Genomic DNA, 23,528 nt, shown 5'->3' on the forward strand with positions numbered 1-23,528 from the left:
TTAAAATAACCAAAGTGCTGAATTGAGTTGGACATTAAAATCTCATTTTTCATTGAGTATTTTTAAATAACAACCAAGTTTTTAGAGTCAGGCAGGGATTAATTGAGTGCCCAAATTGATAGCTGCCCAAGTGTGAAATAAAGAGTGACAACAGCAATAAATAACACACAAATAACTACAGATAACCTATAGGCCCAACAGCCATTTACACACAACAAAAGCAACTTTCCCTTCTTACAGCAACTCTACAGTGACAGCTCATGGTATCACAGGGATCACAGCTGGGGAGCTGGGACTAAACAAGTGCCCCTGTGTGACCTGAGAATAGGAGATATGTAACCAAATTACAGCAGCCTGACAAGCAAATGCTGTCCACCTCTGTGCACACCCTAACTCATCATAAACACCTTTAAAAATCTTCAACCAAAATAATCTTATTCCAGCTAAAAGTTCATATTGGTGATGAGGTTTAAAGTAAATTCCCAGAATATGCAGAAGAATCACACATATAGGGTGTATACTTAAAGGCAGCAATAGTGCAATACATTTTTAGACGCCCTGGGCAAGATTTTCAGACAGTAAAGATATATTCATGCTATGCTGTTAAACTGAACCAGTCCAGTTTCACAAGAGTTCAGAAACTGACCTGTTGAACTGACTGTGTAACAATTATGCTCAACAACACCTTGCTATTTCATAGGTTTGTTACTTTCACCTAGTGATCCCTTCCTGAAAGAGCTTTTGAAATCAAAGGAAATATATAAGCAATTGACCTAAGGAAAACAAACACCTAGAGAGAAACTGCAGTGTTTGCAAAGTGTGGATAAACCAAAGCATTCTGTCCAGCGTTTATAAGAGCTGAACTTGGGAGGACAAGGCACTGGTGAGATTGAACCATACTTTTTGTGGAAGGGAATAACTCTTGTGATTTTAAACAGAAAGAGATCCCAAGATCAGCACGGCCACAGAAACCACACAGGAGTGTATAAACACATATTCTACTGAGTGAGCTCATCCTGCGGCACATTCCCTCTGTAACCCGGGAGGATGGGATCATGTCCATGGGCAGAAGGAGCTCAATGCAATTCTTCATCTCTTGCCCCAGGCGCACTGAAGAGCTGCGAAGCAGCACGCATTGCCTTTAACTTCCACCCCACCTGTTTCTCCCCTGCTCCCACAAGGAAGCAAACTGACCAATCTGCAATACTATGTGAGCCTTAACCAGCACGCACAAAGATCGCCCCGGAGCCCCGAGGGACCTTGGAAGAGCTCCGGGCCGGCTCCCGGCCGCTCCCCCGAGAGGCTCCGGCATCGCTCCCAGGCGGGTCCCGCGGCTCCGCACCGCTCCGGCCGCTCGCAGCGGCTCCGCAGGGGCGGCTGTGGCTGTCAGAGCCTTCGGAGCCCGTCCCGCACAGCCAGCCCAGCGCTCCCGCAGCCGGGCGGGCACCGCACACGGACCCCACACCCCGCTCCAGCCCCGCAGTCCGTCCGTGAGGGGCGGCTCCTGCCCCGCACCGAGAGGCGGCTCCGCGGACGCTGCCGCGGGGCGGTCAGAGCGCTCCCGGCGCGCTCGCCCCGCTCCCGCCCTTACTTGGCGTAGTAAACCCAGCCGTCCTTGGTGGTGCGCTCCTCCCAGCCCGGTGGCAGCTCCTCCTCGCTGTCTGTGTCCTCCAGCCCCGCGTACTTGAGCGCGGCCATGGGCTCGGCGCGGCTCCGCTCCCCGGCGCGCCCCGCTTCCGCCCGGCCCCGCGGCACCATGGGAGATGTAGTTCCGCCCGCATCACCCGGGGCGGCGGGGACACCGCGGTCACCGACAGTGCAAGGGGTCCCGGCTGAGCTCGGAACAGGGGTCGCAGGGTTTAGGCTGCTCTGCTCAGCCCAGTGAGGCACATCTGGAGTGCTCCGTCCAGCTCTGGGATCTCCAGTACAAGGGAGATGAGGAGCTAGCGGAGAGGGTCCGGTGATGAGGGGTCTGGAGCGCCTCATGTGAGGAGGCACCGCGGGAGCTGGGGGTGTTTGGTCTGGAGAAGAGCAGACTGAGAGGGGATCTCATTAATGCATGGAAATATCTCAAAGGTCGGTGCTAAGGGGATGGTGCAAGGGTCTTTTATGTTGTGCCCAGCAGTGTGACAAGAAGCAATGGCCATAAACTAAAACACAAGTTCCACCTCAAGATGAGGAAGAGTTTTTTACATGGAGGGTGGCAGAGCTCTGGAATAGCTGCCCAGGGAGGTGGACATTCAAAACACACCTGGACATGTTCCTGTGCCACCTGCTCCAGGGGACTGTGCCTTGGAAGGGGGATTGGACTGGATGATCTCCCAAGGTGCCTTCCCATCTCAGAAGCTGGGTGATTTTCAGGGTATCAGGTGCTTCCAGCCCTCTGTTTTCACAGCAGGAATACAGTGAGGCCCTGGGAAGCAATGGGAAATGAACTGTTCTTGAAGCTTTCTGCCCTTAGCTGTCCCCACCTCATCTCAGGGATTAAACTCTTCCTCATTAGTGAGGGATCCTTGCTGAGGAAGGCCTGGCTGGAGAGAAGAACCAACACCCAGCTGGGACCCTGCAGGTGGCTTCACCTGCTTGGAAGCACAAACAGAGTCCCCTTTGCCAAGTCTGGCTCACTGGTGACACAGCACAGCCAGCTGCAAAGGCTGAAGCACTCAGTGAGTTGGCAGAAAGCTGCAGTAACTCTGTGCTGGCGGCTGAAGCCATCTCCCCTGTGCAGCTGTGACAGATGGAGGGGGAATGGCTGTCACCATCGCTCAGCTGCTTCTGATTCCCGGACCTGTGTGCTGTCATATTCCTGTCTGTTTACATAACCAAACCCAGCAGCCAGCAGTTGCAACAGCAGTGTTGTCCTTTAGTGGGATGTTTTAAACAAAAATCCAGGGAAAGCCGGCGCTGGGCAGAGGCTGTGAGCGCTTCAGCCCGCACCAGGTGGCAGTGCAGCCTCACAGATGCACCGCAGGCTCTAAGTCGAATTTTCATGCACTATTTGAGACACTGACCTATATCGTTCCCTCACTCCCCACTAATGGCATCCCTATCTGGCCAGAAAAAACAGCCTGGATTTTTTTCTGCCCTGCTGCTCTCATTGCTTTGCAGGTTCCCCCGAGGGATTACACGTACTAAATGATCTCCTCCTGCTAGAAATAAAAACTCATGCATCATCAACAGCCTGTTCTTGTGACTATTACTGGCAGTATTAAAAAATACTGTGACTATACTTTTTTTGGGTAAACATATGGGAAAGGAAGCTTTAGTGGCATACTTGCTTCTGGTCCAAGAGATAACTGAATGGTGAGATGGGCCAGGTCCCAAGAAAATAGATTATTTAATCTGAAGTACAGAAAAAGAGTTTTAATCTAGCAGTAGTACTGTAGGGATATGGAGTTGTTCATTTTCTTCCTGTTGCAGTCTGTCAGTATTCAGCATCCAGCACTCCATGAATTGCATTCAGGGGGAGTGTGGAAATCATTTGTCTGACATCCTAATCCAGCCATCTGTACAGCATAAAGTCTGCATTATGCCCTGGATGGATACAGCAGCATTTCTGCATTTCAGTGATAAGGGTGGGGTGTGTGCAGTGTACCCCACTCCCCCAGGTGGGGCTCACCCTGCCCAGCAGAACCAAACCAGCCAAGAAAGGCTCCTGGGCTGCCTGCTCACACCTCAGCTCAGCCTTGGCCCTCTGCATTCCCCCCACGTGTCCAAGCTTTCTGTGCCCACCCAGGCAGCCAGGAGTGTGGACTGCACAGCCACGGTGTCTCCATGCTTTGGCTCTGGGCCCCTCTGCAGGGACTGGGACCGGTCTGGAGTGACCCAGCACGAGGCAGACACTGACACACTCGAGCAGGGACAAGGACTAGGATGTAGGGAGAGGATCCTTCCCAGGGAGGACTTCATGCACTTGGAAAGGGCTATGGCCTGGGACACTCAGACCTTGATGGGGAGACAAACAGGGAGTGGACAGGGAAACTGAGTCTCCCAAGGACCCTGCTCATCCCCAGAGTTGTGCAGCCACAGTTCTTTTCTTCCCCAGAGGACACCCCTTGGATCCAACCTCTTTGGGTTACAACTGGCAGCTTTCCAGCCTCCATCCACTCTTTACACACAGGGCAGCCTGTCTATGGCTACCCTGAAGCCAAAGCACCCCACAGCTTTCCCCCATGGGGTCCTGTGGGCATCACGAGTGGGGCTGGTGGCCAAGCTGTGTCCCCCTTGTCCTCCGTGCCTGCCAGGTCTCTGCAGGCAGACCCCAGGTGGGCTCATACCCGTTTCCCTGCAGCATGTTGTAAAGAGCACAGCAGGTTCTTAACATCTTTATTAGTTAGTTGGTTTATTTCCAACACAGTAACTCCTCTCTACAGCAACAGGTTAGTTAGATCCGGTTTACATATTGCTGTCTCATGAGTGCTGCGGCCTCTGTGCCGCTGTGACAAAACCAGGCTGCACTCAGACAGGAAAATGTGTTAAATTCCGCTGTGACTGGGGAAAAAAAAGGAAAAACAACAAAAATCAAAAGAACAAACCACCAGGGAAAACCAAACCAACCAACCAACAAAACCAAGGTGAGGAACTGAAGGCGAGCACGGCCACACCACCTCCAGGGAAACCACACGGCACTGCTTGGACAAGAATGCAAGGAGGAGTGAACCCAAAAAGGTCAGGGATTGGGCAAACCCTTATATATATATTATGTATAGGTATTTATATATATATATATCATCTGGAAGGACACGCTGAGAAAACAAGAGATCGCAGCGGTATCTACCGTAAAAAGGAGCTACGTAGCTTTCAGAGTCACACCAAGAAGGAAGCACACAGCAGAACAAAGTGAGGGACAAAGGGGCACACTGGTGTTTTGGGGTGGCCTTTCACCAGGGGAGGGTTTGGGCGGGGCACGGGTCTCAGGGCCAAAAGCCCTCATACACCCACTGGGAGCCCCAGGAGCTCTGTGCCCTTCACTGGGGAGCAGGGATGGGGTCTGAGGGCAGAATGCTTTTGTGGGGCTGGCTGGGACCTGCTCCAGCGGGCTGGTTCTGCTCGCCCAGGCGGTGGCACCTGGTGGGTTCCCTGCTCAGGTCCCCCATGGACCACCTACAGAGACCTGAGCACCCATTAGCAGAGGCAGGGCCATCCTTACCTGTGCCAGGAGGGGCTGGGCACTACTGCTCCAGCAGCAGAGGCTGGGTGGCCATCACTGGGGTTATGCAATGACAGGGGTCTCTGTGCTGAGTGAGAGAGGCAAGAGCCACCTGGAGTCGGTGGCCAGAGGGGGCCCCACGGCCTGGGGGGAGCCAAGCCCTTGAGAGACGCTGCGCTCAGTGCGCAGGCAAAGTGCTGGAGGTGGGGGGTGGATCTGGGGAGCCTCGGTGGGTCTGGGCAGCCGTGTGGGCAAAGCCCATGGAGTGCTCCCCACATCCCATGGGTCACCCCACAGTGTCAGCACCTTGTGGTGAGGCACCCTGCGGGGCAGGGGGTGCTGAGGGCTCCCCAACACGGTGGGGAGAGTGTCTCATCTTATTGCTAATGGCTCCTCGGTGATGACACCCACAGGTTGTGGCAAAACTTGAGGTGGGATTTGCTGTGTGACATCCCCTAAAACAGTGGCCTCTGGACCCTGGCAGGCTCAGCGCCAAGAGCTGGGAGTGGAACTGACAGTGTGGCAGGGGCCAAGGCAGCCAATTCCCTCTCCCCAGTGCATTTCTGGTGGCAGGTGGTAATTGTCCTTCTTGCAACAAGGGACCAAGGAGGTGCCACCACTGGTGGCAGGGGGACACTCATGCCACCCTTCTGCCCTTATAGCTTCTGGAGTAGGGCTGAAAACTGACCTCTCTTCAGTTGCCCCAGGGCAGCCCTCAGGGTACATGACCAGGGCAAAGGGACAGTTTGGGATGTGATTTCTCACAAGGCTCTGCCAGCTGTGGGGTAGCAAGTTCCGGGTGTGCTGGGGGATCCCGTGCTAGCTCTCCCTAGAGAGGGCCACCAGGGAGAAATGAAAACTGCATCCCTAGGAACAGACCAGTGACCTCCCAGTAACGCTGCTCCCCGTTCCTGTCTTCCTTTTGGTCAGCCATCAGTTGAACTTGGGAGACCAACCTACCTCCTGTGTCCTCTCCACGTGCTGTCCCATCCCATCATCCCGTCCCATCCCAACATCCTGTCCCCATCTCACCACCCTGACCCTGCTACCCCATCCTGGCCCTGTCCCCCTGCCACCCACCCTCCCAAGCCGGGGCCAAGCCGATGCTGGGGAGGGTGAGGACCAATGCAGAACCATGTGTGACTGCTGGACGAAGCCCCTCTCCTTCTCCTGTACCAGACAAGGGGGTGAGGCCAACGGCAAAGAAGACAAATTGACCCCGAAGAAGCGAGGGCCCTGGTGGAGGATGTCCACGGGGCGGGTGGGTGCTGGCGGGATGCTGACGGATGGGAGATGGCTCTGAAGGAGACGTCGGCGGCGGGCGTGGGCCTCAGCACGAAACCTCCATGGTGTGGTTGATCTGCCCCATGGCCTCGGTGCTCTCCGAGTGGGTGCAGGCGCGCGGGCGGGTGCCATCCACGGAGCTGGCGCTGGTGAGGGAGGCCGTGCGGGAGCGTGCCAGGCGGGTCATGCTGGCAGATGGCACTGCACGGGCACAGAGAGACGGCCGGGGCGCTCAGATCCCTCTGAAAACCTGAGCCAACATCGCCACCAGCCCTGCTCCCCGATGCGACTGAGCCTGGGCACAAGCTTGCAGCAAGCGGTGCTGTGACAACATGAGCAGCTCCAGGTGAGGGACAGCAGGGCAGGGCTGCTCTGGGCAGGCTGAACACCAGGCTCACTCCTGGGCATGCAACCTCTGGGCATAAGGCAGTGGGAACCCCTGACTACCATGCTCCAGGAAAAGAGTGAGCTGGGATCAGAGCTCCCCTGGCTGCCCAGGGTGTGCAGGGAAGGTGGCACCATCCCCCAGCCAGGATGGCTCACCTGGAAGAGGGCACAGTGGGCACACTGCCAAGACTGTGCCTGCATGGAGGGGGAATTCTCTGAATGCCATTTCTCGGCCCCCAGCCCTGGCTTAGGGTGCCATCTCAGGCAAAGCAGAGCGAGGCAGTGGGCATCTAGCAGGGAAGGGCCAGTCCTGCACCCAGGCTGCTCCCAAAGGTGCCCAGGCAGCTGGAGGGCACAGGCCAGGCGGGCACCATGCAGCAGCGGGCACTGAGCAGTACCTGTGCCTCCACTCAGCCTCCGATCCTTCAGGTGGGTGACTGGCAGGGGCAGGAGAAGGGCAGGGAGGGCAGAGAGAGAGTGTCAGCCCTGTCAGCCACTCCTCTGGGCCAGGAGCCCCTGCCCAGCCCACGTGTGCCTGCACACGGAGCTGTCCCTGTGCACACAGACTGCACACACACTGCACACACAGACGCACACAGACACACACAGACACACACACGTGCAACAGACCTGCACACACACAACACGTGCACACGGACTTTTGCAAGCATGCACACACAGGTATAAACACACACACATGTTCTTAAACTGTGCACACACACATGCACAGACTTCTGCACGTGAGCTCTGCTTGTCTTTGTTGCACACACAGCCCCTGCTCGTGCATGCCCACACACACACACACACACGTGCACACCAAGACAGGGAGCCTGACACACACATTTGTACACACAGAGCCCTTGTACACACATCTGTGTGCACACAGAGCCTGCACACCCCAGTCCCCTGTGGACACACGGACAGACAGACCTGCAGCAGGTCAGCACACGCACACAGGCACACAGAGACCCACACCAGCCCCAACCCAACCCCAGCACTCACTGTAGCCCATGCCTTGCAGGAAGTACTTGAAGGCTTCGGTCAGCTTGCCTGGCTGTAGGGAGAGAGCAGAGTGAGCTGAACTGAGGCTGAGATCCCCTCTCAGCCCTGAGCAGCTTCTGGCAGCCCCAGTGTGAGATCCCTATGCCCTCATCAGCCCATCCCCAGCTAGCCAAGGACAGCACCAGTGCATGTCTCAGGGCCCAGTATGCCCAGGTAACTGGGGAAATTGCGAGGGCTTACCTGTGTGACCTGGGGCAGCCCACCAGAGTCAGCCATCTGCAAAGAGAAGGTCCTGCTTAGTTTGGGGGGGTGCCTGTACTGCCCACCATCCCCCCGTACCCACTGGCAGGACGCCACTGCTGGGGTCACCCTGCTCTCCCCATACACCCCCAGCTCCAAGGGCCATGATGGACCTGGAATGGAGAGATGGAGACACCCTGCAGCCCTGGGGCAGAAGGCAATGGGGCACTTCATAGGCAGCAGGAACCTCCCTGCTGCCCCTTACCACCAGCCCTACCTTCAGGAATGTGGTGTTGGTGGGATCCAGCTTGGAGTTACACTCCACCTGCAGGCAAGAGAGATGATATTAGCACCCTAGGAAGCCAGGAGCCAAGAAATCGTCCACTGGCCCACAGCATTTCAGCTGGCAAAATCCACCCCAGCCAGGAGCAGACAGGGCACTAGGTGAGCCCTGCACCTGCAGGACCTCCATCCCTGCCATGGGACAAAGGGGACTTTCCTCCCATGAGTCTGGGCAAGGGTGGGACTGAATGGGAGATGAGGGGGACTGGTGAGTCACTCTGTGTCACACATGTGTGTAAAGGCACACAAGTGTGCCAGCAGCTGTGTGGGTGCACGTGGCCAAGCAGGGAGTGTGCCCGTGTGCCAACACAGCCGAGCGTGCAGGTGTGAGCACATCTGGGCATATGGAGAAGGGGGAGTTTTCCAGGTGTGGTGACCAGGCAGAGCTGTGTGTGCACAGGTGCCCACACAAGCAGGCAGGTCTGCGCACGAGCAAGCACACTCCCACCCCCAGGAGCTGCCATGTGTGCGAGCAGGCAGTGAACATGTGCGTGCCCGTGCGTGGGCATCGCCCGCCTGCCACCCTGCCGCACTCACCACCCCCTCCTCAGCAGGCGCGTTGTCTCCAACCACCAGCATCACGGGGCAGCTGGAAGCGACAGGAGAAGGGGGCCTGGTCAGGGTTTGGTCTGAGTGAATTCCCCTGCCCAGGGACCCCTCCATGACTTGCTGGTGTGACTCTTACCGCAGTGTCTTGGCATTGGGCACAGTCCCAGGCCGGTTGATGTCCAGGTCCCTGCGGCTGATGGAGGAGAAAGGCCAGTGTGAGCTCATGGGCAGGTGCCACCACTGATGCCACAGCCCCAAGAAACCACACCCAGCCCCGCTGTCTCAGCACCTTATATATGAAGAATGCTGTAGCCATCTCTGCCATGCCCCAAGCAGAGCCTGTGCCACAGAATGCAGCACCCAGCAGAGTGGCAGGGCTCCCAAGGTCCTGCATGCATGGAACAGCATCTCTGCCCCCTTTCCCAAGCCTGTGCCAGCACCCAGTGCAGGAGGAGATGTAGGAATGTGTACCCATGACGGTGGGCTCTGGGACATGGCAAGGCTTTGGCTCAGGCACCACCACTCCCACATCCTCAGCCAGCAGTGGCAGACAGGTTTGCACTGCTGCCTGCATGCACTGGAGGGTGATGACAGCACCCAACAGGGGCCTGGGTTCTCACAGTGACCTCAGAGCTACCCACCAGCACTGCAGCCTCTCACCCTAGCACAGACAGGGACACAGCCCTGCAGTGGGGCTGCCTGGAGCACTCACCCATTGTACATGTTGAGGAAGAGCTGGAGATTGAACTGGTTCACCACACTGCCGATCTGCTGCCGGTAACTCTGCACCAGCTCCGTGTTGTTCATCAGCTCCTCCTGTGCCAGCAGGGGATGGAGGTCAGAGCAGGTGCTGGGGACACACCCTGCTCCCCAAGTCCTGCCCATGCCATGCCAGCCAGCACAGGTAAGAAGGGGGATGCTGGGCAATGCAGCTGGGCATAGTGGTGCTGCAGGCAGCACACCTAGGCAGGACATGGGCACAGCTCAAACACTCATCAAGGTTAAGCCTCAGACCAGGCAGGGCTTGACTGAGCCCAACCTTGTAGATGGGACAGGCCCAGTGGCACTGTGGCACTGGCAGGGCACAGCCTGGGTGGCAGGGGCCTGGAGGCAGGGGCAGGGGCTGGTGGCAGGGGCCTGGAGGATGCACAGCCCTTACCTGGCTGAACAGGTGGGACAGGACAATGTCTGGCAGCGTGCTGGTGAGGCCGGAGAGCTGCAGAGGGAGCACAGGGAGTTACTGCACTGCCGTGGCTGCCTCCTGCCCCAGGAAGCCGCCAGGATTGGGAGGAGGGGTCAGGGCCTGCCCACCTTGGCAGCTGCCCAGTCAATCCAGCCTTTGCCATTGGGGTCGATGTTCATCAGGACCAGCCCTTCGACCAGGTCAGGGAAGATGAGCTGCAGAGAGCAAGAGGGGAGAGGCTCAGAGGAGAGGGGAGATGTGCCCTGGGCAGCCCCCCACCAGAGCCACTGCACAGGCATTGCACAGAGCTGATGTGACCCCATCCTGGGAGCAACAGGAGACCTGTGGCAAGATTGCCCAGCCACTGTGGCCTTGGCACTGCTGTCCTGGGTCCCCCAAACCCCCAGGAGCCTCTGCAGCAACAGAGACTGCCTGGAGGTATCAGCTCCTGCTCTTCCTCCTGCCCTGGACTGACAGCAGGTACAAACAACTCAAGGCCAGCCCATCCCAGCCCCAGGCTCACCGCAAACTTGGCCAGCACGTAGGCTCCTGCCCCAACACCGATCCCGATCACATACTTGAACCTGGAAACATGGAGAGGTCCATATGAGGGTCAGCAGGCTCCAACACATTCCCTGGGACACCCCTCCACCCACAGCAAGAAGACTTGCAGGATGCCAGCTTACAGGGACAACTCCCCCAGCCCCAAATCCTTGTCTTCTGTCCATCTCCCTGCCAGGACCCTCAGCCAGCAGCTGTGGAAGAGAGGCTGACTCACCCGAAATGCTGCACCACGCTGGGTAACATGGCAGCCAGCTGGTCCATGGATGGATACTGGTACCTGTGGCACAGGGAGGCACAGGATGGTGGTTATGGAACCTGTTCAGAGCACAGTGTCTGGGACAGGGCAGCTGGGCTGCCTGAAATGGGCAGGGAAATAACACCCACCTGCAAACCACCCACCCTGGGCCAGTCATCTGCCACAGGCTTTGGAAAGACCCACAGGCAGGGCACAACTGCCAGGCAGCAACAACCCAAGGGGCAGGGAGGTGACACCCCAGCAGGCACAGTGAGCCCCTGCAACTGGCACCTACCCCTGAGGGAACTGTGAGGCTCCTGCCTGCTGTCCTGGTGCATCCACGTGGCACACCACAAAGTGCTTCGTGATCTCCTGCATGTCCTCGTAGTTGAAGAAGGTGTTGAAACAAAGCTTGTCTGTCAAAGGGCAGGTGGGTATCAGAGACCAAACACCCCAACTCTGGGGCCTGGTGGGCCAGGGGAGCATGGACAGCAGCTGCCCACCCTCCCACTGCCCTTCAACCAAGAGGTGACATGCCACCAAAACCATCCCATCCCCTTCCCTCCAGGCTCCTTGTCCTCCCAGCAGGGACCACAGTTGCTGTTAGCAAGGGCTGCATCCCTGCAGGTGTCAGGAGAGATGGGGATGAACAGACACAGCCAGAATGAGGAGTTTGGGATGGCCTCATTCTCAGAAGGATGGGACTGAGGGACGCAGAGCCCAAGACTGCAAGACCACCCACTGGGCAGCAGGATTAGCAGCCTGGGGTGTCAGCCCTGTCCAAAATCCCCAGAAAGGGCTCAAGCAAACACAGAATTTGTAGGAACAGCTGCAAATCTCCCTGCTTGGAGAGAGTCAAAGAAACATCCCCAGCTGTGGACAAGACCCCAGCATTGCAGTGGGATACAGACACTGTCGGAGCTTGGAGGGCTCCTGTCCCATGGAATCAGTGCTTGGACATGGACATGCCTCCTAACACGTGGGGTGAGGCAGGTTGTGAGGCCCCTTGCAGCCAGCGTGACGTGTACCTGAGCAGCCAGAGCTGCTGCAATGGTGACACAGCTCATGTGCATGTCAGTGACTCAGCCTCAGCCGCCAGCAGAGCGGGAGATGCTTCTCCCCACTCACAGGGAACTGAGTATCCTGGCTCAGCTGGAGGGACAGGGCTCTGGGTGCAGGTCTAGGGCTGCAGGCTGACAGAAAGTGCAGCATCTCCACATCAGAGCCCCAGCTCGGGGTCCCTCCTTCCCTGCTATTCCCAGTCTCTCTTGTCCCTCACTCTGCCCTGCTGCCAGCTGGGTCCATGCTCTGAATACCAACGGGCTGGCAGCAGCAGTGAGGACCAGCCCAGCATCCCCCGTGTCCCATCCCTGCCTGCCTTGGGCAGCATCCCCCATGTCCCATCCCTGCCTGCTGTGCTGTGGTGGCCAAGCACTCCTGGCTGTGCCTGGCCTGGGCTTTGTGTCCAGCTGAGCATCCAAACTCCCCTGGTGCTTTCAGATGCCCCATGCAGCCATGGGTGGGGGCAAAGGAGCTGAGCCAGGGGTGATGTCCTGGCACCCCCTGGGGCTCAGCCCTGCCTGCCCTGCAGCCCCAGCTGGGAGCAGCACTCACGGTTGAGGCCCACATCGTGGTAGGTCAGGATGGCCGGGCGGTTCCCCTTGGGAGAGCCCCGGATCACCACGTGCAGCAGCCCGTAGGGGGTCTCAATGTCGTGTTCCTGGGGAAGAGGAGACAAGGGGTGATGCCCTCCTGCCCTAAGGAATTCTTTCATCCTCTCCTGCCATCACACCCTTCCCTGCTGCTTCCCCAAATGGCTGGGTCCCATGGGAAGACATGGGAAAGAGGAGCAGCTGTCCCAGGGAAAAAAAAACAGCTCTGGGCATTCCAGAGAGGGTAGAAAGAAGGACAAATCTGAAGGGAAGGGAAGGGAAGGGAAGGGAAGGGAAGGGAAGGGAAGGGAAGGGAAGGGAAGGGAAGGGAAGGGAAGGGAAGGGAAGGGAAGGGAAGGGAAGGGAAGGGAAGGGAAGGGAAGGGAAGGGAAGGGGAAGGGAAGGGAAGGGAAGGGAAGGGAAGGGAAGGGAAGGGAAGGGAAGGGAAGGGAAGGGAAGGGAAGGGAAGGGAAGGGAAGGGAAGGGAAGGGAAGGGAAGGGAAGGGTCTAGATAGGATCACAGGATGTAGGATTGGACATGTGTATCATGGGATGGGATCGCAGGATGGTATCAAGGGATGGATGCAAGAGAGCTTGAGAGAGAAGGATAACAGGATAGGACCACAGCACAGAAGAGGAGATCTTCAAGGGCTGGAGACTGAGAAAATTTTGGCAACGTGGTAGGGGTTCACAGCATGGCCCAGTTGGGCACAGATTTGATGTATCTGGGACAAACAGGCAGAGGTCACACCTTGGACAGCACTCCAGGAAATGCTGCAACTGATCCCAAAATTACAGCTAAAGTAACTTTAAAACCTGAAATGGCAGTGCCCCCCCCCAGAGACAAAAACTACCCTGTGCCTCAGTTTCCCTCTCTAGGAGGGCTCCTTTCCTTCCACATCCTGGCCCTTGCTGCCAGCCAGCACATGAAACTGAGCCCAGGTGCTCCCCAAGGACAAGGGACCAGAGGTCCCCTCCAGATTCCCATTCCCACCAGCCAGTCCAGCAGCAGTGACCCCAAGGCTGGGACTGCTGGGTGCAGGAGCTGAGCAGGGCAGGGCAGGGATGGTGGCAGGGTGCCCAAGCATCACAGCCCTCACTGCTGGCACTGGCAGCCCCATGGCTGGGCTGGTGGGAGGGGAGCAGGTACGTGGATGCTCACGCGGGTTACACGCCACCAAGGACTCTGAAGGACACGGGCCTGGGTGGGAGGAACAGCCTGGGGACAGGGTCTCCTCACTGCAGTGCCTCCCCTCACTGAGACCTGCTCTCCCTGGGGGAACACAGCAGCCAAAAGCAGATCCAGGGCTCTGTGGAGACATCTCTTCTCATCCAAGGGCACCCTGACCCCATCCCTCATCCACAGCTGTCCCTCCACCCTCTGCAGCTGCATCAGTGCATGAGCAGTGACATCCCTCTGCAACAACAGATTGGGACACTGAGGCAGAGCAAGGGCCTGGCCCAAGGTCACAGAGCAGGAGACATCCATGTGGTCTGGTCCTGGGCACAGGGCTGCGTCCTTGCCAGCACCATCCCCGTGGTTCCCATCACATGCCCAACAGCTCAGCTTTCAATCCTACCCAAAAATCATCTACCCAAGGTAGCAGATCCAGCCTCAGCACTACTTCTTCCTGCCCCCCACCCTCCACCAAGCCAGGCACATCCTGCCCGTGGTGCAGCCTCTGCAGCACCGCTGGCTACCACAGCCCTGCCCTTTGCCGCAGGGATGCTCGCTGGGGGAAGAGCCTCGGGATGCAGGGGATGCACGCAGCAAGGAGAGAGGGGCACAGACAGCCCCCAGCAAGCAGAGAGGGGCACAGACAACCCACAGCCCCAGCGAGGAGGGGCATGGGGGTCTCAGCACCCATAGGTGTCTGACAGAGCCCACCCATGTCCAGGCTACCTGCTCACCGCTGCAGTGCTCTCACCTCTCTCACCCCCTCTGCACCAGCCTGTTGCCATCGGGTGTTGTCATCACCGCAGAGGCCAGAAAGCAACTGAGGGCTTGTTTCAAAACAGCCAGAGACCCCGTCCCTCTGCAGCTCAGGGGGAAGAAGGGGCAGCGTGCCCCGTCAGCACACAGCCCCAGCACGGGCCACATCATCTGGGCACAGCATCTCTGCCCGCCTCGGGGAGGACACGCTCAAGGACAATGCGTCCCCAAAACCTGCAGCACATCAGGGATGCGGCAGCAGGGCTGGGGGAAGGAAGGGCTCCCCAGCCGTGGGTCCTCCCTGCGCCAGTGCCTGCCTGACCCGAGCCCTGCCGGCTGCAAAGGCCCAGCCTGGGCAAGCAGGAGAGACGCTGGGGCAAAACACCTGGGGAGGGAGAGAGGGAGGGAAGGCAGCGAGCAGGGGAACGGCGGTACCTACCCCATCCCAGCACTCCGGCATGGTGAGGAGCTGGGCTGACGAGGATGCTCAGGCGGCGTGGGCCAAGCTGGAGGTGCGGGTGTGGGGCACGGGCCGGGGCTAAGCGGAGCTCTGCGCTGGCTCAGCCCCTCGCCTGGATTTATAGCGGAGCCCCAGCCCTGCGCTGAGCCCTCCCTCGCCCTTCCCCCTCGGCAGGCTTGGCCTCCATTGCGGGCGAGCGCCGCGATGGAGCCAGCACTCAGTCATTGGCTGCCGCGGGAATTATTCATGCTCCAATTGGCCCCAAATACCCTTGTTTATGAAGAAAAAACGCCTGGCACCGTGCGGTACCTTCTCCATCTTCCCTCTTTGGGCAGACGGAGGCAGGCGGGGTGTCTGGACTGGCATCCCGCGGAGCAGCCCCGGCACGGCCAGGGCAGTGCCCGCTGTGCCCCTGCACACACCTGGCTGCAGCCGCACAGAGCCACGCTGAGCCCGCAGCCACCCAGAGCAGGGCCCTGCCGCCGTGCCCAGGCAGGGCAGCACACACACAACCACAGATGGACACGGGCACACGCTAAAAAACAGGAGAGGGACACAGCAGGCGTTGCTGTGCCACGTGCCGTGACCATGCGTGTGCATGCACAGGAACACGTACCAACACAGACACACATGGGCCAGGCAAAACCCTGTCTGCCAGGGGAAAAACTGGGAATGTTAATACCATACCCACACCAAAGCATGTGCACCTCAAAAAATGCTTGTGGCACACGGCCCAGGCCAGGCCCTGTGTGTGTCAGTACCTGTTCTGTACATGTCGTGCACACCAGGAGCACACCTGCTGCATCAGCATGGATGCCACGGCCATCACTAGTGCTGGGGGATGCACAGCGAGCTGCACACCTGCAGAGCCTTGGACAGGTGTGCATAGAGGGGCACACATATGTCTGTGTCACCTCACCCAGCAGCACACTCGTCCCACCTGCTGCGGGATGATGGCACACAGGGGATGTGCAGGGTTTAACCCTGACCTAGGCATTGCCAGTGGCAGGTGAATAAAGCAGGAGGAGGGACAATGCAGCAGCTCCAAGGTGTTGGATCGTGGCCCTGGACTGACACATGCTGTGTGCATGCACACACGTGTGAGTACTCCCATGTGCACATGGGTGCGGCAGATGATTTCCTCCCTAATTCCAACGAGGCCTCTCACCACCACCATCCCAAAACCCCCCAGCAGTTTGTGAGTGCCCTTCCCCTGCACTCTGCCTGCCCCTGCCCAGCCCGGCACCACTGCCCAGCTTGGCATGACCAGCACAAAGCTGGGCAATGGTGGATGGAGAAGGAGTCCCACAGTCCCTTCACTGCCTTTTGGGAACCCACTGAAAGCCATGTGCTACAAACAAGCCAGGGCTGCACAGACAGAAGGTCTGGATGTGGGGAAAGGACAGGCAGGCAGAGGGATGACATTCACACTGCCTCCACCAGGCTTCACTCTGACTGCTCTGTCCCGTGGGCAGCTCAGACCCAGGCCTGGAAAGAGGCATTTCTGCAAGTGAAGGACTGAGTGTGATGGGGAAGCCCAGCTCCCAGGAAACCATTTTTGGTTTCCCCAGCCATGCTGCCTGTAGAGCCAAAGACTATGACAGCCACAGTCCCCAGAAAAAAAAAAAAAAAAAAAAAAGAGAGATGCAGAGGGACAAGAAAAGAGAGAAAGTGGTTAACAGAGGACAGAAGGGGTAGAAGAACCAACAAGGTAAATGCAAAAGGGCTTCAGGGAGATGGGAGGGCTGAGCAAGGCTGACTTCACTGGAGTAGCATCAAATGGGATCACCAGTGCCTTGGCTACTAGCCCACGTGCCAGGTGGGTGGCCCAGACCTCCTGCAGGATCCAGGGCACCTGGGTCCCAGGGCACCTTCCCCCAGCTCTCCTGCACCTTGGCTTATGTCTCAAGGGCTTTACTTTGGCTGGTGGCAGAAGTGGGGGCTCCCCAGGCCTCCCACTGCCCCAGGCACCCTGAGCATCCCATCAATGACTGGCTCTAGGGAGGAGCAGATGGACAGTGAAGAGTTAAGCTGGAGGCTGGATGGGATTATCCAAGGAGGTGAGCCTAGAAAATTGGGTAAGATCTCCCCAAGGAATGGCAGGCAGCCCCCAGCCTTTGCACTGCACCAACTTGCAAATGTCAGAGTAGAGAAAAGGAGGTGGTTGCCCTGGCATGGCCCAGGAAACTCAGCCAATCCCTGCCCGGAGGCCCTTGGAGGGAAACCAAGAGGTCAAAGGGTCTGGCTGGCTTGGGAAAAGTTGCCTTGGTTGTTGCCCAATTCCTTTTTTTAGGTCCTGGGGGCATGGAGATGCATCCCTGTGGCATTTGCTGTCCAGAACTGCTCCACTTGGGCACCACCAGGGGCACAGTTCAGTGCCACCATGGGCCAACCCCTGAAATACACAACGATTGTCCTGGGAGGGTCATTGCTCTTTAATATCCCCTGTGCGCCAACCAAGCCCTGCCCCAGCACAGCTGAGCCAGAGCCACACTGGTGCCTCTGGTGCTACTGAGAGCTCTGGGCAGCCTGGCACTGCCACCTCCCTCCCTCCTCACCTCCCTCTCCCTTCTCTCTCTCTCTGGTGACACCAGGAGGTTTGGTGTCCCCTCCAGTGGCCAACAGAAGCCTGAGCAAGCAGAGAAAGGAGCAGCTCAGCCCTGCACACCCTGCTGCTCCCAGCCCCAACACCTCACCAGCTTTGGAGCTGCTGGGGAGGGCACCATTTTAATTATTTTGTGCCTTTTGAGAGGGCCATCAGGTTTGTCCCACTCTGTGAACCACAGCAGGCAGCACCCAGCGCCCTGCCAAAGGCCTTGCTCCCTTACCAGCTGTACTCTCCCACCTGCATGGAAGTGGGCCAGCCCCAAAATTCTGGTCCTGCTAGATCAGGGATCTGTGCTCCCCTGCCCTTATCCCAGGATGAATGAATTCCACATTTATTTTTTCCTTACAGGCACTGCTGTTTCAGTGCTGTACCTGCAAGGGCTCAGCCATCACCACCCAAGCCCACTCTCCCCATGGTCCCACTGCTGGCAAAGTGGAGCACACAGCCTGAAGTTGTGACAACCACAGGTGTCCCCTGGCAGGGGAACACTTTGGGAGGGGGACAGGCAGCACTACCCACTACCCTCCCTCCCCAGGGAGCCTGGTGCAGGATGAGCCTTGGCAGGGATGTGAGAGGGATGCAGACCAACGTGGGAGCCAGGCACGAGCTGAGATCCCATGAGTGCTGGAGCTGCATGATGGGGCTCCTCTGGAGAGCAGGAATGGAGGTACAAGATGGGCAGTGCCAGCCAAGGGAGCAAAGGGGCCCTGCTCTCCAAGAGAGGTGGGTGGTATAGGGGGCAATGCCCCAGCCCTCCAAAAGAGAAAAAGGCTTTCAAACACCCTTATGTAAGCAGGGAGCTGGCATCGCCTGGGAAACCATCGCCATGGCAATGGTAGAGGGGCTGGAAAAGCAGCTCAGCCTTCCTGAGAAGAAATTGCCTGTTATAAAGGTTTTGTCCCCAGCCCATGGCCAAGTGCCCACCAGGCACATCTGAGCGCCAGCACAGAGATGCCTGGCAGCATCCCCCTGTCCCCTTCTGACAAGGACCATGATGGATGTGCAGCCTCATGCACAGACACTGACCAGGCACTGCAACACCCCTGAGTCCACTCAGTGCCCCCCAGCCTTCCCCAGGCCCAGGCTGCTGTTCCATGCGACACCCGGGGGTGGGCAGCACCTCCTGTGGCTGCTCCTACCTTCCAGTCTGTGTCCACAGTGGAGAGGAAGACATCCGAGTTCTCCTGGGATGAGAAGGAGCCATTAGGGACAGAGACACCCCTCACTTCTGCAGCGCCCTCCCACCCAGCTCACAAAGCCCCCTGACACCACAGGCACCACTCCCTGGGGCTGCAGGGGGCACAGTGCCCACACGTGTGCACACACACACACACAGACCCCCCTCCACAACAGCTGCACACACGTGCATGTGTTACCTGAGTGTAATGTAGCATGGTGTGCAACCTCTGCACACAGACAGGTATGTGGGAGCATGATGTTCAACCTCTGCACACACATCCATCATCCCTCCAGACCTCACCTGTGCTCAGCCACGCGGCCTCGTCACCATGAGCACGCACACACTGAGGAGCGCCAATGTGCACCCAAAACCAGCACACACACACACACAGAGTGCCCCCCCAGTACCAGCACACAACCCCTCCAGCCCTCCTGAGCTCCCCTGTCCCCTCGTGCAGGAGCCAGAGCCAGCGTGGTCCCCAAACTCACCAGCTCGGCATCCTGTGCCCGCAGCAGCGGCTTCTCCTCGGTGAAGCGCAGCTCGTGCAGCCCTGCCATGGTCATCTCCTGCAGCAGCAGCCCTGCAGGGCAAGGCACAGGTCAGGGAAGGTCCTTTCCTTGGTCCTCTTTGCCCCAGCTCTCCAGAGCTTCATGGGGCTCCCTCACATAGGGATAGGACCCAAATCAGCTTCACTGCACACATGTACTGTGGGCACTTGGTGTTTCAGTTGTCCAGGGGCTGCAGTGAGCCCCTCTGCACAGAGCAGACAGTGGCTAGATGGGCTCAGCTCCCAGCTCCTATCCAGCTTCAGTTCTCCCAGTTAAGGACAAACCCATCTCCAGGGCATGAACTTGGGCAAACTGAGGGGCCAGCCTCATCTGTCCATGCTGGTTACCTCATAAGCACCCAACTCAGAGCAACAACATCCAAATTTCCATCCCAGCTTTCAGCATCAGTCAAAGATATAAAATCCAAACTTTTGGCCAGTTTTAGGCTGCAGAGAGGTATGGATGGGACAGAGGCAGATCTCCCTGCACAGGCAGAAGGAGGGGTGAATTTTCTCAGCAATGCTGGGAGGCAGAGGGATGTTCCAAGCAGAAAGAGAACAGAGACAGCCTGAAGTTTGTATAGCAATGATGGAGAAAATCCAAATTTGAAGCTTTTGCTCCCAAAGTCTTCTCCTTGCCTGTGAATCAGGTGCTGACTTGTTGGTACCTCAGCCCCACGACTTGGAGGGACAGACTTCCCCATGGAGCCACTGCTCAGCAGTGATGTGAGACTGGGTGTGCTGACCTCAACCAACACTGGCATCTCCAAAAACACCCCCAGGCACAAGCTCAGCTCAAAGAGCAAAAGAGAGCAAGGAGATCAGCAGCTGTCTGCACACAGAAGGTGAAAGACACGGGGACACAGGGAGCAGTCCAGGCTCCCCTGTGTTTGAATGGGATGGGTACCTGGAAAATCCCAGTGCCAAGGGATTATCTGCACTCAAACCTCAGGCGTTGCCTTTGCAGCCTCTGTTTTCACCCCTTCCACAAGACAAAGCCTTCAGAAAAGTTGTTGCTTCTCTAAATGAGACAGCACTGATCCCACACCCTCCCGGCTATCTCCCCCCTGTGCAATCTCCCTGGGCATAACGGGGATGCTCTGGGCTGTACGAACACCACAGCAGACACAGACCCACTCCATCCACACAGCCTCAGCCAAGCCTGCTCCACACTTTGTCCACCTCCAAACCCAGGTGAGCCCAGGCTGACAATGTGGGAAGCCCAAGGAATGCCACAAATATTGCAAAGCCACCAGGAATACAGGAGCTGGCCATAAACTGCCCTCCAAAGTCAGGTTTTGCTCCTCCGACCGGGTTTTCCATTCAAAACTCAAGCAGGCTGTGCCACCTGCCTGCTTCCTGCAGACACAGCACTTTGCCTTGCTCCTTGGGAGCCATCCAACAATCCAGAACTGTTGGGAGGGAGAAACACCACTGCAAAGCCTCTCAAGATTCCCAGGGCACCCAGCACCAGGAGTCTCCATGCCACCCCCTGCCCAGAGGGTCCCACCAGGTCGGGGGATGTCAAGAGGTGCCATCAGCCCCCAGGAGAGGCACAAGAGAGGGGCACACTGCTCCAGGCTGGGCTGTGCTGCTGGGGAAATGGCTCTGTGGCACAGGGACAGCCCTGGACCACAGCCCACCAGCACAGCCAAGCCAACACAGCCTGCAGAGCCACCAACAGAGCAACCCCACAACCCCAGGGGGAAAAACAGGAGAAAAATCAGCCTCACCGATAGCTGGGTCTGGAGGAGAGCAGGAGAGTCCCACGCTGAGCACACCAACCCACCGTGTGGCCACGGCCCCAGGGTGGCTGGGAACAGCACTTAGTGTATGGTGAATGCCTTTATTAATTACAGCCTGCAGCTAATATGGGAGGAGGGAGGGAGGGAGGGAGGGTGGCTGAGCCATGAGGAAAGGCCCCGTGACCTTGTTTGTGTGGTGGGGGCAAAGCTGGCTCAGGGGGGACATGGCAGAGCCCTGCCCCAACAGCATCCCCAGCACGGGGTGGACAGTGTCCTAAAGTGGTGCTGAGTGTGGAACAGAGGAGGGATCAGTAAGTCAGGGATCACAAAACAGGGTCACAGCCATGCTGCCACCTTCCCTGGGTGCTCTGCATCCCATGCCACCCCACAGGAACCCCTGTCCCTCCTCAGCAGCATAGCTGTGGGCCTGTGGGCAGTCTCACCCAGCCCAGTGGGCCACTGTCACTGTGGAGGGCTGGTGAGGAAGCCACAGCTCCATCCTAGCCAAAACTCCAAATTTGGCTCCCATCTTCTGCCAGGGTAACATGCCCAGCAACGAGCCCCTTCCTTGCAGCTCACCCCAGTGCTCCCCAACCAGCATCCATTCCCAGGGTACCCCCCCAAACACACCCATCTCTGCTCCCACTCTGCCTTCCCAGTGTGGTGCCACAGTTTCCTTGGCACAGCCAGGACATGTCTCTTCCCTAATTCCCAATCGGTTCCAAACCCAGCAGGACATAAATTCTCTGTCTGGGACTAGTGCTCGGCCCCACCAGGGCCCTGGCACTGTGTATATAGATGGGACAGGAACAGCCACATTGGCTTCCCTTCCCCAGGGATCTGCAGCCCACTGCTGTCTAACTGGAGGAGAACCAGCTTGTAGCAATATTAGTATTAGTATTAGTATTAGTATTAGTATTAGTATTAGTATTAGTATTAGTATTATTCATATCACGATCACGACAAGGCTGTGAGCTCCGTTTCACACTTGGGAGTGTGTTTGGTCACAGGGTAGGGATCCCTCAGATGTTGCCTCAGTCTCACAGGAGTCCCCACACTGAGTACCTGCGTGCTGCCCTGGCACGGATGTGGTGCCCACAGGATGCTGGCACGGACACCTCGGGCTGACTGAGCAGCAACAAACAGGCAGACAAATCAGGAGAAGTGAGGGCTGGCCCCTGCCAGGCAGTGAAGCCAAGGCAGCTTTCAGTGAGGCTGGCAGAGGGAGGAAGGGAACTTGCAGCTCAGCCTGAGCCACGGCCGTGTGCCCACAGCATTGCCCCCCGAGCAGGAGGGATGGGGGAGAACGATGGGGTGAAGGAAAACCCCAGTGTGACACAGCCTGGCCACATCCTGCTCCACCGGTGCAGGAGGAGCAGCCACAGCTGTCTCTGAACCCATGAAGGACACAGGAGCCCAGCAGCCCCCACAAACCAGCCCCACAGTGCGGCCCAGCTGAGGGTGCAGGACCGGGCAGCCGCACCACGGCAGCGGCCCGGCCGGAGGGACACGGTGCCACCGATGAGGGCTGAGCAGCGCCGGGTCCGGGGGTGGCGGTGGCAGCCGGGGGCTTTGGGGGGCTCAGGCTGTCTCGCAGTGACTGTTGCTAAGAGCAGCCTCCTCCCCAGCCCAGCGCATTGTCGGGGCAGCAGGGAGACTCCCCGGGAGGCTGGCTGAGGAGCCGGGGGCACCGCAGGGATGCTCCGGCAATTCCCCAGGCCCCCCCACCCCCGGCTGTCTGCTGCCGCCCTCTTTGCCTGGAGCTGCCGACTCCGTTCCCGTTCCCCAGCACCCCCGGGCTGGGCTTTCCCCGCTGCAGCAAGGCATCGCCTCCCGGAGCCCGGGAAGGAGCCGAGCCCGGCACCCGCGCCCAGGGAGCACAGGCAGGGTGAGGCTGTGGGGCAGCTCCATCTCCTCGCCGGGGCTCAGGGGCTGCAGGCTCTCGCCGCCCCCGGCCCCTACCGCCCTCCGGGGTTCACAGCCCCGCTCCGGCACCGCGGCCGGGCCGTACCTGTCAGGAGCTCGATCTTGTGCCGGAGCACCTTCATGCCGGGGCGGGTGGGGCGGCTGCGAGCGGCGGCGGCGGCGGCCCCGGCGCGGGGGGCGAGCGGAGCCGGTGCCGGTGCCGGTGCGAGGTGCGCGGGGCGGCGCAGGGGCTGGGCTGGGCACGGCCCCGCCGGCCGGATCCTCCTCCCCTCGCCGGGGCCGGAGGGGAGGGACGGGGCCGGGATCGGGAACGGGGACACCGGGGGAACAACGGGGCTGAGGGAGGCGGGAGCGAACGGGAGATGGAGACTGCGGGGGTTTCGCGGAGCGCTGGGGCTGCGGGGGTTGCACGGGGGATGGAGGCTGCCGAGGACACACATCACCCTCTAGGGAACCGTTTCGGTCCCAGGGTGGGACTGTGATGGCCAATAGGTCCAACAGGTCCCTGTGGTCGTGGAGTCCTGTGGGGCAGCGGGAGGCCC

At 58.6% G+C, this 23,528-nt stretch overlaps 2 protein-coding genes across 4 annotated transcripts in view; both read right to left on the bottom strand.

Annotated features, from left to right (window-relative positions):
- Positions 1–1,720, bottom strand: part of WWOX (WW domain containing oxidoreductase) — a 474,870-nt gene extending 473,150 nt beyond the window's left edge. The window contains 1 exon segment of the mRNA XM_030956219.1: positions 1,592–1,720. Within this exon segment, the coding sequence (XP_030812079.1) occupies positions 1,592–1,698 (107 nt within the window). The 5' untranslated portion in view covers positions 1,699–1,720.
- A 2,589-nt stretch (positions 1,721–4,309) lies between these two features.
- Positions 4,310–23,194, bottom strand: NDRG4 (NDRG family member 4). Of its 3 annotated transcripts, none has more exons than XM_030956107.1 (16): positions 23,072–23,194; positions 19,257–19,348; positions 18,728–18,772; positions 12,550–12,655; positions 11,231–11,351; positions 10,915–10,977; positions 10,660–10,720; positions 10,265–10,351; positions 10,113–10,169; positions 9,666–9,769; positions 9,090–9,146; positions 8,942–8,993; positions 8,340–8,387; positions 8,063–8,098; positions 7,823–7,874; positions 4,310–6,634 (listed from the first exon to the last, which is right to left on the bottom strand). In XM_030956107.1, the coding sequence occupies exons 1-16, from the start codon at positions 23,106–23,108 to the stop codon at positions 6,480–6,482; spliced, it is 1,173 nt and encodes a 390-aa protein (XP_030811967.1). In that variant the 5' UTR covers positions 23,109–23,194; the 3' UTR covers positions 4,310–6,479. The 3 variants fall into 3 exon arrangements, with proteins under 3 accessions (XP_030811967.1, XP_030811965.1, XP_030811966.1); XM_030956105.1 differs by lacking the exon at positions 23,072–23,194 and adding an exon at positions 21,049–21,097; XM_030956106.1 differs by lacking the exons at positions 18,728–18,772; positions 19,257–19,348; positions 23,072–23,194 and adding an exon at positions 14,960–15,132.
- Between the last annotated feature and the right edge of the window lie 334 nt (positions 23,195–23,528).

Source organism: Camarhynchus parvulus, chromosome 11 (genome assembly GCF_901933205.1).
Source record: "Camarhynchus parvulus chromosome 11, STF_HiC, whole genome shotgun sequence".
Lineage (NCBI taxonomy): Eukaryota > Metazoa > Chordata > Aves > Passeriformes > Thraupidae > Camarhynchus > Camarhynchus parvulus.

Excerpts from the sequence above, each read along its gene's own strand:
- NDRG4 (XM_030956107.1), bottom strand. The coding sequence starts at position 23,108 with ATGAAGGTGCTCCGGCACAAGATCGAGCTCCTGACAG. Across the intron at positions 9,770-10,112 it reads TGTCCCACCTGTTCAGCCAG|GAGGAGCTGATGAACAACAC; the intron begins GTAAGGGCTGTG and ends CTGCTGGCACAG. Across the intron at positions 8,994-9,089 it reads CCCAATGCCAAGACACTGCG|CTGCCCCGTGATGCTGGTGG; the intron begins GTAAGAGTCACA and ends TGTCGCTTCCAG.